Here is a 13575-nt window from a genome sequence, read left to right as displayed (position 1 = left end):
AGTTGTCTCTTGTTCCACTCTCAAATGACACCATCAGCAGCAGAATCGACGACATGAGTGACGATATCCTCACCCAGGTAGTTGCAAATTTAGTCGCGAGTCCAACGAAATTCAGCCTTCAACTCGACGAGACCACCAACGTTTCTAATTTGAGCCAGCTCATCGTATTTGTGCGTTATATCAAGGGAGACGAGATCACGGAAGAGTTTGTTCTGCAAGCCTCCAACAACAACGACGACTAAAGCAGCTGACGTGAAGAAACTTGTGGATGACTTCTTCAGAAGTAATGGTCTTTCGTGGAACATGGTGTCTGCAGTTTGCACGGACGGGGCTCCAGCCATGCTGGGGCGCAACTCCGGTTTTGGAGCGCTGGTGAAGGCTGATGCACCACACATCATCGTCACGCACTGTGTCCTGCACAGATACGTGCTGGCATGAAAAACTCTGCCTCCAGAACTGGCTGATGTTCTGAAAATCGTCGTTGAAACTGAATTACGTGCGAAGCAGTGCTCTGAATCATCGCATCTTCAAAGAGCTGTGCAATGAAATTGGCTCTGAATTTGAAGTCCTTCTATACCACTCTAACGTTCAGTGGTTATCACAGGGGAAGATACTGAGGCGTGTTTTTGCCTTGTGTGTAGAATTAGCCCTGTTTCTGCGAGAGCACCAGCATCACCATGCAACTCATTTCGAAGAAACAAAGTTCATCCTAGCCTTGGCGTACATGGCTGACATCTTCGACACACTCAACCATCTCAATTGCCAGATGCAGGGCGGTGGAGTGAATGTCATCGAAGCTGAAGAAAAGCTGAGCACTTTTCGAAAGAAGTTACCGTTGTGGAGGCGGCGAACAGAGAAGGACGACTTCGCGAACTTTCCACTACTGGATGAGTGCGTGAGCGGAATTGAAGACGATTCTGAAGTTGGAGGCACTGCTATACCAAGTGATTGCCACGCACTTGGATGAGCTGGGAAAGTCATTCGATGAATATTTCCCTGACCAAGCACAACACCCAGCATGGGTGAGACAGCCATTTACTTTCGACGTTGCAACGGCAGATGTCAACGATCAATACCTCGACGACCTCATCGAACCTCAGCAGAGCCAGACTCAACAACAACTCTTCGGCACAACAATGCTCTTAACGTTTTGGTGCCGCCAAATGGAAGGGTATCCTCTCATCGCTAAAATTGCCCTTGAGATCCTCATGCCATTCGTTACAACGCAGCTCTCTGAGCATGCATTTTCGAAACTGCTGGACATAAAAACAAAGAAAAGGAGCAGACTTACATGTGAAAGTGATATGAGGGTGGCAGTGGCCCTTGCCAAAACAAAGCCACGGATTTCCCAGATCGCCTCAAAAAAACAGGAACAAAAATCACATTAAGATCCAATTCTTCTTATTATCCAAATATACTTTTGAATTTTGATGCAATTTGATTTTTATGTTAATTAAAATTGAATTTATTCTTCTTATTATATATAAATATACTCTTGAATTTTGATGCAATTTTTTTTTCAATTTTGTATTCATTAAAATTGAAAATTTTGGTCAAATTTGAGGGGTTCGGTGAGTGTACGGAGGTTTTCGTTAGGGTTCGGCGTCTCTGAAAAGGTTAAGAACCACTGCAATAGGAACTTGTCCACATGAAAACCAACCAAACTTAAATAAAAGGTGACGATGGAGTCGAAAGACATTCTCACAAGGCCTGATCAAACAAAAAGCCAAATATCCTCTGTTTAACATAATGGAAAAATAACCTTCTCAGCATGTTCCACAAAATCATCCTTCACTGAATAAATTCTTGCAAATCTAAGTAGTTGAGATGAAAAGACATTGTAACCCATTTTAATTGGTACATTGTGACCTGGAAAGGTGTACAAGACTACAGGGAAACTGAAGTCATTAACTTTGTGATATACACTTGTAGTAAAACTATTCTGTCCAACTCTAACCAACACATCCAGATAATGTAGCAACTGTACAATCATTACCACTCCTGTTTGCAATTAGGCTATCTGGATAAATCTTGTGAAGCTGCCTTTCAAAAAAATTATAGTTCACCTCACAAATATCATCGATATAACGACAAGTATGAGATAATATTTTAGCTAATCCTAATTTTTCTCTCCATCAGTTTCTGCATAAATGAAAATTCACAGATTAGAAAAATGTGTGCCAGGAGGAGGCTCAATTTCCACCCATGGAAATACGCTTAACTTGTTGAAACATTGTCCCACAAAGACACAAAAGTGTAAAATAAAATAAAATTAACAGCATCCTTAAACTTATGCTTATCAAAACAATGAAAACTTGAGTATTTCTTTTTCGAAAAGAATGCTCTATCAAATCTGACACATAAAAACTTATTTAAGAGTTAAAAACCTTGAAGAGTGAATCACTCACTTGTACTAAATCCAAATTTGTACATAAACTTGAAAAAAACTAAAATTTCAACTGACTTAATATTGAGGCATCTAATTGGTTCACGAGTCAGTAAGTGACCACTTTTTTCGTTATGGGTGTGTGTGTGTCTGTCTGTCTGAACCGAGCATAGCTCCGTGGGTTTTGATTCGATCCTGATAAAATTTGGGTGGGAGGTTTATATCATGATCTAGTTGTGTTTTCCTGACAATGGGCGTGCTGCGTCCATTATGGGCGGAGCCACGCCCAAAAATCGTGTATTTAGGGGGTAGCCGATTTCAAGTTACATCTTCTCCAAGGGGGTTTGTCGAATCCAGCAGGGGTTTCGGTGTTTGGTTAGCCCAATGGCACCTGCATAGCCCCACGGAGCTCGATTTTTCATTTTCATCCTAAGGTCAAGGTCACAAGGTTACAAACTTAGAAAATGTCAAAAAAAATCAATAAATTGGGCATCAAGCTAGGGTTTTCAACTGTTTCGAATGAAAGTTGGTATGCAAGTAGTGCTCTTCAAGTACTACAACTTTCATCATTTACGTTTTTCCCGATTCCCCCCAGTTTGCCCGTGGCGTCCCCTCGAAGGTCAAAAAATAAAAAAGGCGAACCGTGTACATTGCTCGTGAACCATCGCAGTCTCCAGACTTGTCCTATCCAAGAACTCGAAAGTAGAATTAATACTCCAGAAAGTGTTAATACCAGAATTCTTCTCAATTGCTAGACAATATTTCCTGAACTGTTCCCTAACAACTTGAAAGCCTGAGTTAACTCCAACTGATAACTGTTTGGTGGAACAGCAAGAAGAGAAAGAGGAAAGCATGGAAAAAACAGAAAAAGGAACCAACCATCTAATAACTACCAAACTAAAAGAGGTGAGGGAGGAGGAGGGTGAGTGGAAATCACAATATCATGTCAATAGAGTGCTTAGGAATGGGGGTAATTTGAGGTGGAGATCCGAGTATGGATTAGGGGGGTGACCTTACTTAATGGTGAACAACAGTCGTAAGGTATTGGAGGGAAGAATGGGACTGAACAGACTGGGGAAGTTGGTTGCACAGGCAAGATAAAAGAGGAACAAATTGAGTGGAGGTCCACAGGGGAAAAGAAAGAGGGGGAGGGGGGGAAATCCCAATCCTCTAATCCCTCTCTTACCCTTATCCTCCTCTCCAACTCACACCCAGAGGTGGAAAGGAGAGAGAGTTGGTGTTTCCACTCTCCTCGTTCCTCATTTCTTCTCCACTAATCGAAAAACCTATGATAAGTAATAACAAGTTTTACATAATGAGGTGCTGTAAAGTGTTTTCCTTTACCAAATGCTTCTGGACGTCGGGGCAGTGGCACAAAGAGGGGAGATTCCCCTGTGCCAGCCTGGCCTCGTGCCACGAGGTATTGCATGGCACGCTGCACCATCAGTGGAAACTCAGCGTAGTTGGCGGCGTAGGACTCAACACGTTGCTTTACCGTTCCCAGCACCTAACCATAAGCACAGAGCAGAGCAGTCACTTTACACATGTGCATGATTGACAGGCCATCTTAATAAAAGCTTAAACTTAAACCAGCAGAATCATGCTTTTGCGGTGTCTGCATCTACGAATATGAATGCATGACGAGGCTATGCGGATTTCAAAATTGTGTACAACTGTTCGAACTACTGAACAAACTCACACGCCCATTCAAGAGGAATCAATTACCAATAAATTCCACAACGCACAGCGAGTGCTGACCCCATTGTTGAATTCTCGTGTTGCTTTGAGCACAAAATCACCCATTGCTTTATTTTTCATCGCTTTTTCCAAAATGTTGGTAACATTTCACAAGGTAGAAAGAAATACATACATGGAGATAAAATTTAAGGCACAGTTTTAACTTTAATTTAAAGCGACTTTCTTAAAAGGCTTCTGTCAAAATATTTCTTAAAGACGAACAAAACAGAACATGAAAGCTTGGGAGAGGATACTTTCCAAATGTCTAGTATTCATTACCCATCTGTCTGTTTTGTTTGAACCGTTATTGACATTTTCAAAGCTATTAATTACTTCCACCACCGAAGGTGGACGGAGGTTATGTTTTCACCCCATTTGTCTGTGAGCGGGATATCTAAATAAGTTGTGGATGGATTGGGATAAAATTTGGTGAACAGGTTGGGTGTGTGACGAGTACGAGATTGGGATGAAAATTCGATGTTGGCGAATATCCAGATTCAGATCCGAGAATTTTTTCAAGCGATTCTTCACCAATGAAAGATGGGGCCAAGAACGATGTTTCAAAACTTGGATGGATTCGGATGAAACCTGGTGTCTGACAAGGACGAATTGATTACATTTTGGTGAAGATCGGGATTATGGATACGAATAATAGAATTTTTTAAGCGAAGCTTCACAATTGGAAGAGAGGACCAAAAAGATATTTGCATAATATTTCAAAACATTGTGGACGTGTGATGACAAAACTTGGCAGACAAGGTGGGTATGTGACAGGAACAAGCCGATTTGATTTTGGTTCAGGTCTGGATGCAGATCTGGCCTATCAGTGGGATACAAAATGTAAACTGTTCAGCCTGGCGGAGGTGTGCGCTCTACAGAGTGCCGTTCTAATTAACCTCCGCCATCGAAGATTGGAGGTTACTGTTTTCACCCCTTTGTTTGTTTCTTACGAAATCTAAATATTTCGTAAGTATATTGATCACTTCCGTTTCTGTTCGTTTGTTTGTGTGTTTGTTACTTACAAAATCTAAAGATTTCGTAAGTATATTGATGACTTCCGTCCTCTGTTTGTTTGTTTGTGTGTTTGTTTTTTGGCACGATAACTCGAGAACGGAAGAAGTTACCAATGTCAAATTACACTACGTGATTCAGGAGGGTGATGGCTGGCGCTGATTAGATTTTGGTCAAAATCGGTCAAAGGTCAAGGTCATAGTGAGGTAAAACATAATTCCGTAAATTCATGTGAAGAAACGGAGTATTTTTGCTTCGCTCGACGTTACGAGTTCGTTTTAACTTCGATTTTTGTGATCACTTAGGATGCTTAAAACTCGGTTGTTGAAATTCTGGTTTAAAAAAAAAAAAAAAAAAAAAAAAAAATCGGATGTTTTGGAGACGTTTTAAGATTGTATAAAAAAATATTTCACTCGACGCGTCACGGGTCGTCACGTGATGCAGCACGCTCGAGCAGACGCGTCGTTGAGTCACGTAAAGGTTTTCCATGTGCGCGCTGATAGTGTTTTCAATAAAGATGGTGTTTAAGAGTCATTTTTTATCCCAATAAAGGTTATCGTCGCATGCCTGACTCGCTGAGCCGTCGGATTATGTAAAGATTGTTGGTGGATGGCCGAATATTACGGTTTTGTGACTTTCATAAAATAATATTAAATAATTGCGTGGAGGAATGGAGATTTTTGCTTCGCTCGACGTTACGAGTTAGTTTTAACTTCGATTTTAATTTTGTCTTCGGTTTTTGCGATCGCTTAGGACGCTTAAAACTCGGTTGTCGAAATTGTGGTTTAAAAAAAAAAAAAAAAAAAATCGGATGTTTTGGAGACGTTTTAAGATTGTATAAAAAAATATTTCACTCTATGCGTCACGGGTCGTTACCTGATGCAGTGCGCTCGAGCAGACGAGTCGTTGTGTCACGTAAAGGTTTTCCGTGTGCGCGCTGACGGTGTTTTTGATAAAGATGGTGTTTAAAAGTCATTTTTTATCCCAATAAAGGTTATTGTCGCATGCCTGACTCGCTGAGCCGTCGGATTATGTAAAGATTGTTGGTGGATGGCCGAATATTACGGTTTTGTGACTTTGATAAAATAATTGCGTGGGGAAATGGAGATTTTTGCTTCGGTCGACGTTACGATTTTTGATGGTTTGGTACAGAATCATCGTAGAAACTTCTGGTTTGCGTCGCTACCTTCTCTAGAGACAGCTTTTATTAGACAAGGTCAGAGGTCAAGTTGACGATTTCATAAGTACCAGTCTATGACTGCTTGTTTGTTTGTTTGTGAACAGTATTTACGGAAAAACTCCGACGGATTTCGACGAAACTTGGTGGGGGGGGGGGTTAGGTATGGTCCAAGGATCATGCCATTACATTTTGGACTTGGTCCCCCCCCAAAAAAAAAAGTGATAGAGGAAATTTTTTTAACATTTCTACATGTTTTAAGTGATTTCCAACCCCCCCCCCAAAAAAAAAAAATTTAGAGAAAAAAAATTTTTGCAACTTTTTTTTTAAACAAAATTTCAATTTCTTTTTTTTTGCATTTCTACATGTTTTAAGTGATTTCCAACCCCCCTCCCCGCCCCCCCCCCCAAAAAAAATGTTGGAGAAAAGAACTATAACTGTCAGCACTGTTGACATCATATTTCATGAATAAGATAAGGTTCACTTGAGTGACCCAGCAGTATTGGCGGCGGAGGTTTTGCACTCTCCCGAGTGCTCCCCCTCTAGTTTACAATGTTATCATCGTAAACAGGCGTACTCATTCAAATAATAATTTTGTAACAAAAATAATTTCTTGACGTTCAGCACAATGGACAAGCTGTGAGGAATATAGAGCACGTTACCGAAACAATGTGGAGCACTTGATGCTCCCCACAGCAACTAAGATGACCTGCATTTATTATTGACTAGTAGAGTACCCACCCTATGGGGGATCCTGTTACAAGCATACAACACGTTCTTCAGAACACATCCCTTTATTTGGGTGGTATATATGCAACACCCCACTGCCTCAATAGCTCCCAAAAACAAAAACAACCTGAGTTATGTACATGAAGAAAAAACATGCCTACTGCTAATGTGCATACAAAATACATCTTGGTTCTATAGCTCGAACAATTCCAATTGCACAGGGCCATAAACCGACACCACAGGCCTGAAACCTCAGGTCGATATGTACTGTCACCTTCACAAGGTCAAGACGCCTCTCGGCTCCAACCGTTCAATATTTGATGATCCTTTTAACAGTCACTTTGGTCGTTTTACACTGAACGGAAAACATGTAGGGAGGGCATGGAGATTGTAAATATGACACTTCCGAAGATGTCTCAGGCTTCCAAAAATGGCAGATGTAAAATTAATTTTTTTAAAGTTACATTTGTGGGTGGCGTCAGGTCGGCTGTCCAACGAATTGGTATATTGAGTGGACATGCATACATACAAACACTTGCTCCATTATATGTAGATTATTCGAGTATGTCCCACTTTCTCGTGAGGTCATGAATGGTCCAAAGTCTATTATATGGATTTGAGATGAGGGGAGGAGGGAGAGAGTAGTTTATTGTAATAGGTAATCATATCTATCATGTTTTTATTGACTTAAATGCACCTATTCCTCTTTGAAATTCCATGTTTAACTCATTCCTCACTTCTTTTGGACGTCGAACCACATTCAAGAGCCTGTAACACCTCATGTCATCCCATATCCTTACCCACTATCTTTATTACCCCCCCTCACCGCTTCCTAATCCAACCATTTTATGAGTACTTGCAGGAGCTGGGTTTCTTTCCCGTCTCTATGTGTCTCTCCCCCCCCCCTTTTTTCCTGTTCATTCATTCCCTCGCTCATGTCCAAGAGTTTCCCTGCTGCCCGACTGTTTGTTAGTTCATACCCTCCATCACCTTGCTCTTCCAAGAGCCTCAATCTATCTTGGAGTTAAAATTATTTTGATAAATGGTAAATATGAGGGGTGAGCAAAAGCCTTTCGAAGAGATCCAAGTGTGAGTGAAGTAAATGAAGAAACTAGAAAAATTAAGGGATGCCAAAGCTCCAAGACCAGATAATATGCATCCAAGGATATTGAGGGGGATGTTATAGCAGATAAACACAGTGTTAGTCAAGGGTTTCCTTATTTTTTGGAGTAGGAGGCTACCATTAAAAAGTAGCAGGTTACCATCACCGCGTGCGAAGCGAGCGCAACTGTATGGCCGGGATCCAGGTCCCACCTTGGGCCCTGGAAGCCGGAGGATCCAAGATGGCTGCAGATGCATTCTAGCATGATTTCTGACATGAAATAGTTCTCATTATCATGCTGTTGGGGTGGAAAACTCCACAAAAACAGGTGGTTAGGCCTATTCTGGATGTAGTTGCATTAACATACTGACTGACTGGTTGACTGAAATTCAGCTTTCTTGTATTAGTCCGTGAGCGAGACAAAAATTCAGCATCAAATTTGGGGCAAAGGGAGACCTTACTTTTTTGGTGAGAAATAACCTATATTTCACGAAAATGTTTGCTGGCCCATCATCCATGTTCGTTTTTAGGCGTAATCCGCTCGGGGGCGCTCTTTGAGGGTCAAACTAACCGATTTTTTTTTCTTTGCAGGTTTGCGAAGTAAAATGTGTATATTATCTAACTGTCCAGATCAATTTGTGTTTTGATGACAATAATATGTTGTAATTCCGTTATATATGTAATTTATTTAATGATAATGAACTACTTTTTCAATCTTCAAACCCTTTTTCCTCCAATATCTTTAAAATCAACGAGACCGACTTTGCAGAAGTTCGACTGGAGCCCATACTAGTCGGCATTTTCTCGATTTGCAAACTGAAATGGGAAGAGGCAAGTCTGTGCCAAATAAAAGTGCAGTTGATTGCAGTCAGCATAGAAAATGTCACGCCTACATCACAATATGTTAAAGCATACTGCCGCTGTCCAATATTATTATTATCTTGCCAAAACGAAGTTTTTGCAAGATATGTTAGTCAGCTTGTATGTTTTTTATTTTATTTTATTTTGTTTGTCTGTAATCACGTATAAAAAATTCTGCAGAGCACAGTTATCATTGGAAATTTTTGTAACTTCGCATATCAGAGGCCTATAGAGGTCCCTTTCAGCGCATAAAATTTTGAAGGTCAAAGGTAAAGGTCACTTTGTCGCAAATCAGGGGAGTCGACGAAACCCTTATTTTTTGAGTAATTTTGATCGGATCGTCTTCAAACTTCATGGGAATATAGTTCATGGTCTGGCGCTCAGCTGATTAATTTTTGGTGGCAATTGGCCTTGACCTTCATATGTTTTTTTTTTTTGTCTGTAATCACATATAAATCACTCTGCAGAGCACAGTTATTGGAAATTTTTGTAACTTCGCATATCAGAGGCCTATAGAGGTCCCTTTCAGCACATAAAATTTTGAAGGTCAAGGTCAAAGGTCAAAGTCACTGTCGCAAATCAGAGGAGTCGACGAAACCCTTATTTTTTGAGTAATTTTGATCGGATTGTCTTCCAACTTCATGGGAATATAGTTCATGGTCTGGCGCTCAGCTGATTAATTTTTGGTGGCAATTGGCCTTGACCTTCATGGTTAGCGCCTAAGGTCAAACATATTTGACCCCAAGGTCAAATTTTCAAGTTTTAGGAACCGTATCGTGTAGTACCTCAAATTGAACACCTCGATGAGTGCTTTCTAGATATGTCAAGCTTGAGACATTATGACGTCATTTGGTGACGTTATGAGGCAAAAGCATATTTTTAATGGTTACTCTGTAGAACGATTCTCATCGGAATCTCTCGTAGGCAGATATTCCTCAAGGAGTCGCTCCTGGTGGATAGCAGCTCTGTTCACCTCAGTGTGACCTTAAAGAAGTCACACGTGGTCACCTTTTGGCAAGATATGGGTCACCCTGCGGGTGACATTGGTTTATTATTATTTACTGACCACCATCACATACAGAGGGTAAAGCATGAAAGTATACACATCTTAGATATATAGTAGTAGTCCATTAATATAAACTGAATTTCGTAGTGTTCATGGAGCGGTATGCTATAAGTCAAGATGGAAAATTTTACTTTTGTTAAGAATCAATAGTCGTAAATCTCTTTAAGAACTTTGTGGCAAAATTTGTAACGGAAGATGGATCGCTGTTCATTATAGTTGTAACGGAAAAGCTATCATGGACTGCATGATTAGTCGGGAGATTTTCGTCTCGAATAACTTCAAATGATTTTATTAACGAGATGCTTTCTGTAGAGCACAAGGTCCAGTCCAATTGCGAGATCCATATCTTACCTCGTCGAAATGTCATCCGGCCGTCACAGTGAAGATTGTTATGATTAAAGTGGTTTATAGGCTGAACGTTCAGCTCTTTGCACAAATCGAAAATAATTTGACCGTGTTGGTTTGATCTCGTGTAATAACCGTTTTGCGAGTTAAAACGTTCGAGGTTTGGTATTCGTGCATTAAGGTCACCCATAATAAATACCTTTTCTTCGTTAATGCATTTTTCATGTATGGTAGCAAAAACATTGAGTTGAAAGTATTATGGGAATCCGACGGGGGGGATGTAACAGGCCCCAAATATATGATTCGGAATGCACGACAGACTAAACCAGACTTGATCTTTCTCTTTGACACTGTAGACTTGTGGCCATAAGTAATTAGCCACAAGTACCCCGAAAATACAATGTTCACTACTGCGTTTCATTGGTAATTACATACAACATAGTGGGAGGCAATGATAACAGCTGTCTGATTCTGAACTTTGCACTTATTCTTCCCCACTGTCAGATTCTTCCTCTGAAGTATAGCCATCGGTAACGTTGTCCTCTATGTCTTCTGTCATATTGGTACAGTCTTTCAGCCTACACTCGTCTGTGCACTTCAAGCCATTGACCATACATTCGCAGGTTGGGAGTTCACAAACACGGCGGCATTTGCATGACGTGAACTCAAGTACTACTTGTGGTGCAGGTGGACCACTCATCCACAGAACATCCAGATTGCCATCTCCAACGACCCAGCCATACCCAGGCTCAGGAGCTGGCACATCAGGATTGGTCTCCAAGCTCCGTCGCCAGACTGCACACTGATAGTTTGCTCGATGTGCATGTTGTTCCAGGCAGTCCTTGCATGGAAGTAGTTGTCCAGACTAGACTCCCCCCTTCTTCGCTCGCCACATGCTGAACCTCAGGGCATCCACGCCCGTCTCAGGAGTCCTGGCTGCATATAGGCGACAGGTGAATGACTCCAGTGCCGACAACATGTCAATTGTGAGGGATCAGGTTTCGCCTAGAGCTGCGAAAGTATCGCGGAACACCTTTTCCTTGCACATCAGCTTGAAGCCTTTGATTTTGCCGACACCAGAAACTGCACTGACCGTATCGCATCCAGTATATGCATGTAGACCAGGCAAGGCCAGACAAACTTTATCCACCATTATTTCTTCCATTTTGTCAATACTAAGTATCCTGTTCCTGCCCTTTGCAGCGACGCGCATGTATAGCCTGCACGGTATCCTCCTGCAGAATGCCAGACACAAGACCAAGACATCAGTGTCTTCTGACACTATGACGACTGACTTGAATTTGGATTTCCCGGCATGAGCTGCATGCAACAATAGCCGTGTATCAGCTTCTTCCTGGTTTGAAGCAAGTTGCTGAACATCCAATGTGACTCCATGCTCTGTAATCCTGAAGCACTTGCTTCCATATGTCACGAACAGCTCCTTCCCACCAAGTTTGTTCTGTTTATTCTGCCAGTCCTGAGTGAAGAAGTGGGTAAGGTTTTCCTTGCTAGCAGAACATGCCAACAAACGCCTCCAGTTCTTTATTCTATGTGTTGGGATGATAACCGAAAACAGGACTCCTTGAGATGAACCACGCTTTACTCGTTCTGCATTCTTGATGGAGAAATCCCGATAGACATCGAAGACTACATCTATGCGTTTGCTGCCTGGGTAGGTCTGCAAGACAGTTTGGAACAGCTCCTCGGAAACTTCTGCAAATGTTCGGTTATCACCACTCATCTTATGGACCAGGGCCATGCCGTCAATGATAGAAGCACTTGGTAACGCAACGTCATTTGCAGGAGAGATATCCTTATCAATGTGCCTTGCTAGTTTTGCCTTGTCTGTCTTTTTCAATGTCCCGTCAAATAAGATAGTTGCAAAAGAGCATATACACAAGTGTCTGACATTCTTCACAAATTGACTTCATGGCCTGAAACGGAAGAGGTGGGCCAACTGCAAGTGCGTATGCGCACGACAATTGCATTATAATATGTACCAGTCTTACAAGAATAGGGCTGAAGGATGTGGTGATTGATACACAGCCAAAGGACAACAGGGACACAGAGTATTCGGCTCAGACTACCTCGATTTACCACATAAGTGTAAAATTCAAAGTGAAAACACCTTACATATATTTACACCATGGGAACGATTCCAGCTTCGATATCAACTCACTCTCGCCAGATTCCAATTTCCAACAATATTTCTACTTACAAACTAGCAAGAATATTAGAAAGATGAATAGATTTTGATGTAAAACAAACTTGACAAAACGGATATTAGCTGCGTGCAATGAAATAAGAGAAAAATCGCATTTAAACGTTTGAAATTCAATTCATTTGCAGTTAATTTCCACTCTAAATTTAAGGATTTATCGACTTTATAATAGGAAATCACCTCAGTCGAGCATTGGATAAGATGCAGGATATGAATAGACGTAAAATACCGTGAAAAAAAGAATTGTTATTTTTACACCCTACTAGTGCCCCCTTACGGATATCGCTAAAAACGAACCTGCATGAAGGGCCAGCAAGCGATTTCCGAAACTAAACATTATGACCTACCAAAAAAAATGACATGCCGCTTTGCCCCTCGTTTGATACCGATCTCTGAAATTTGGGGGTTCAGCTCACTGACTATATAGTTAGTTCAAGTCTATGGTACATGCATGTACCTGTGGTACCAGTATTCAGTTGGCCAGTTCACAGCTGCTCATACTTGGTCTTCACTTCAGTGAATAAACGGCGATTTTCAATGCAAATAACCACGAATAATAAGATGTACAAAAACTGCTTTAAGCTTATAGGCTAATTACTTTATAAATTAAAAAGGCACAACGGGTGACCGTGTATTTTGGAGCCGCATCACTTGACAAAAGCTCAAAATGGACGAGGTGAAACAACAACAACGTCGCACTCTCGAGAGTGCAAGTTTAGACCAGTTACTGATGGCCAGAAGTTTACCTCCCATGTCTTTGGACTTCTTTGAAAATCCAAAGTCAAAGAGGGATTTTCGTTTCGATGCCATCGTTTCGGCACCGAAACTGCGAGGCCTACAAAGTTTATTTTCTTGAGGTCATTGCTGTATGGTATCAGGGTATCAGGCCAACAGTCCAAAACGAGGCTAAAGCAGAGAACACTCCATTGCAGGAGGCATG

General features: G+C 41.3%; 1 protein-coding gene across 2 annotated transcripts in view; it reads right to left on the bottom strand.

Moving 5' to 3' along the window:
• The window catches only part of FHIP1B (FHF complex subunit HOOK interacting protein 1B), a 90723-nt gene that overhangs the window by 15388 nt on the left and 61760 nt on the right, over positions 1–13575 (bottom strand). For both annotated transcript variants that reach the window (XM_085859592.1, XM_085859593.1), the window contains exon 13: positions 3731–3893. In XM_085859592.1, the coding sequence (XP_085715718.1) occupies positions 3731–3893 (163 nt within the window). The remainder of the gene's footprint in view (positions 1–3730; positions 3894–13575) is intronic.

Source organism: Eptatretus burgeri, chromosome 16 (assembly GCF_056783735.1).
Source record: "Eptatretus burgeri isolate ZD-2024b chromosome 16, Ebu_testis_v1, whole genome shotgun sequence".
Taxonomy (NCBI): Eukaryota; Metazoa; Chordata; class Myxini; order Myxiniformes; family Myxinidae; genus Eptatretus; species Eptatretus burgeri.
This window is presented reverse-complemented; position numbering and strand designations above follow the sequence as displayed.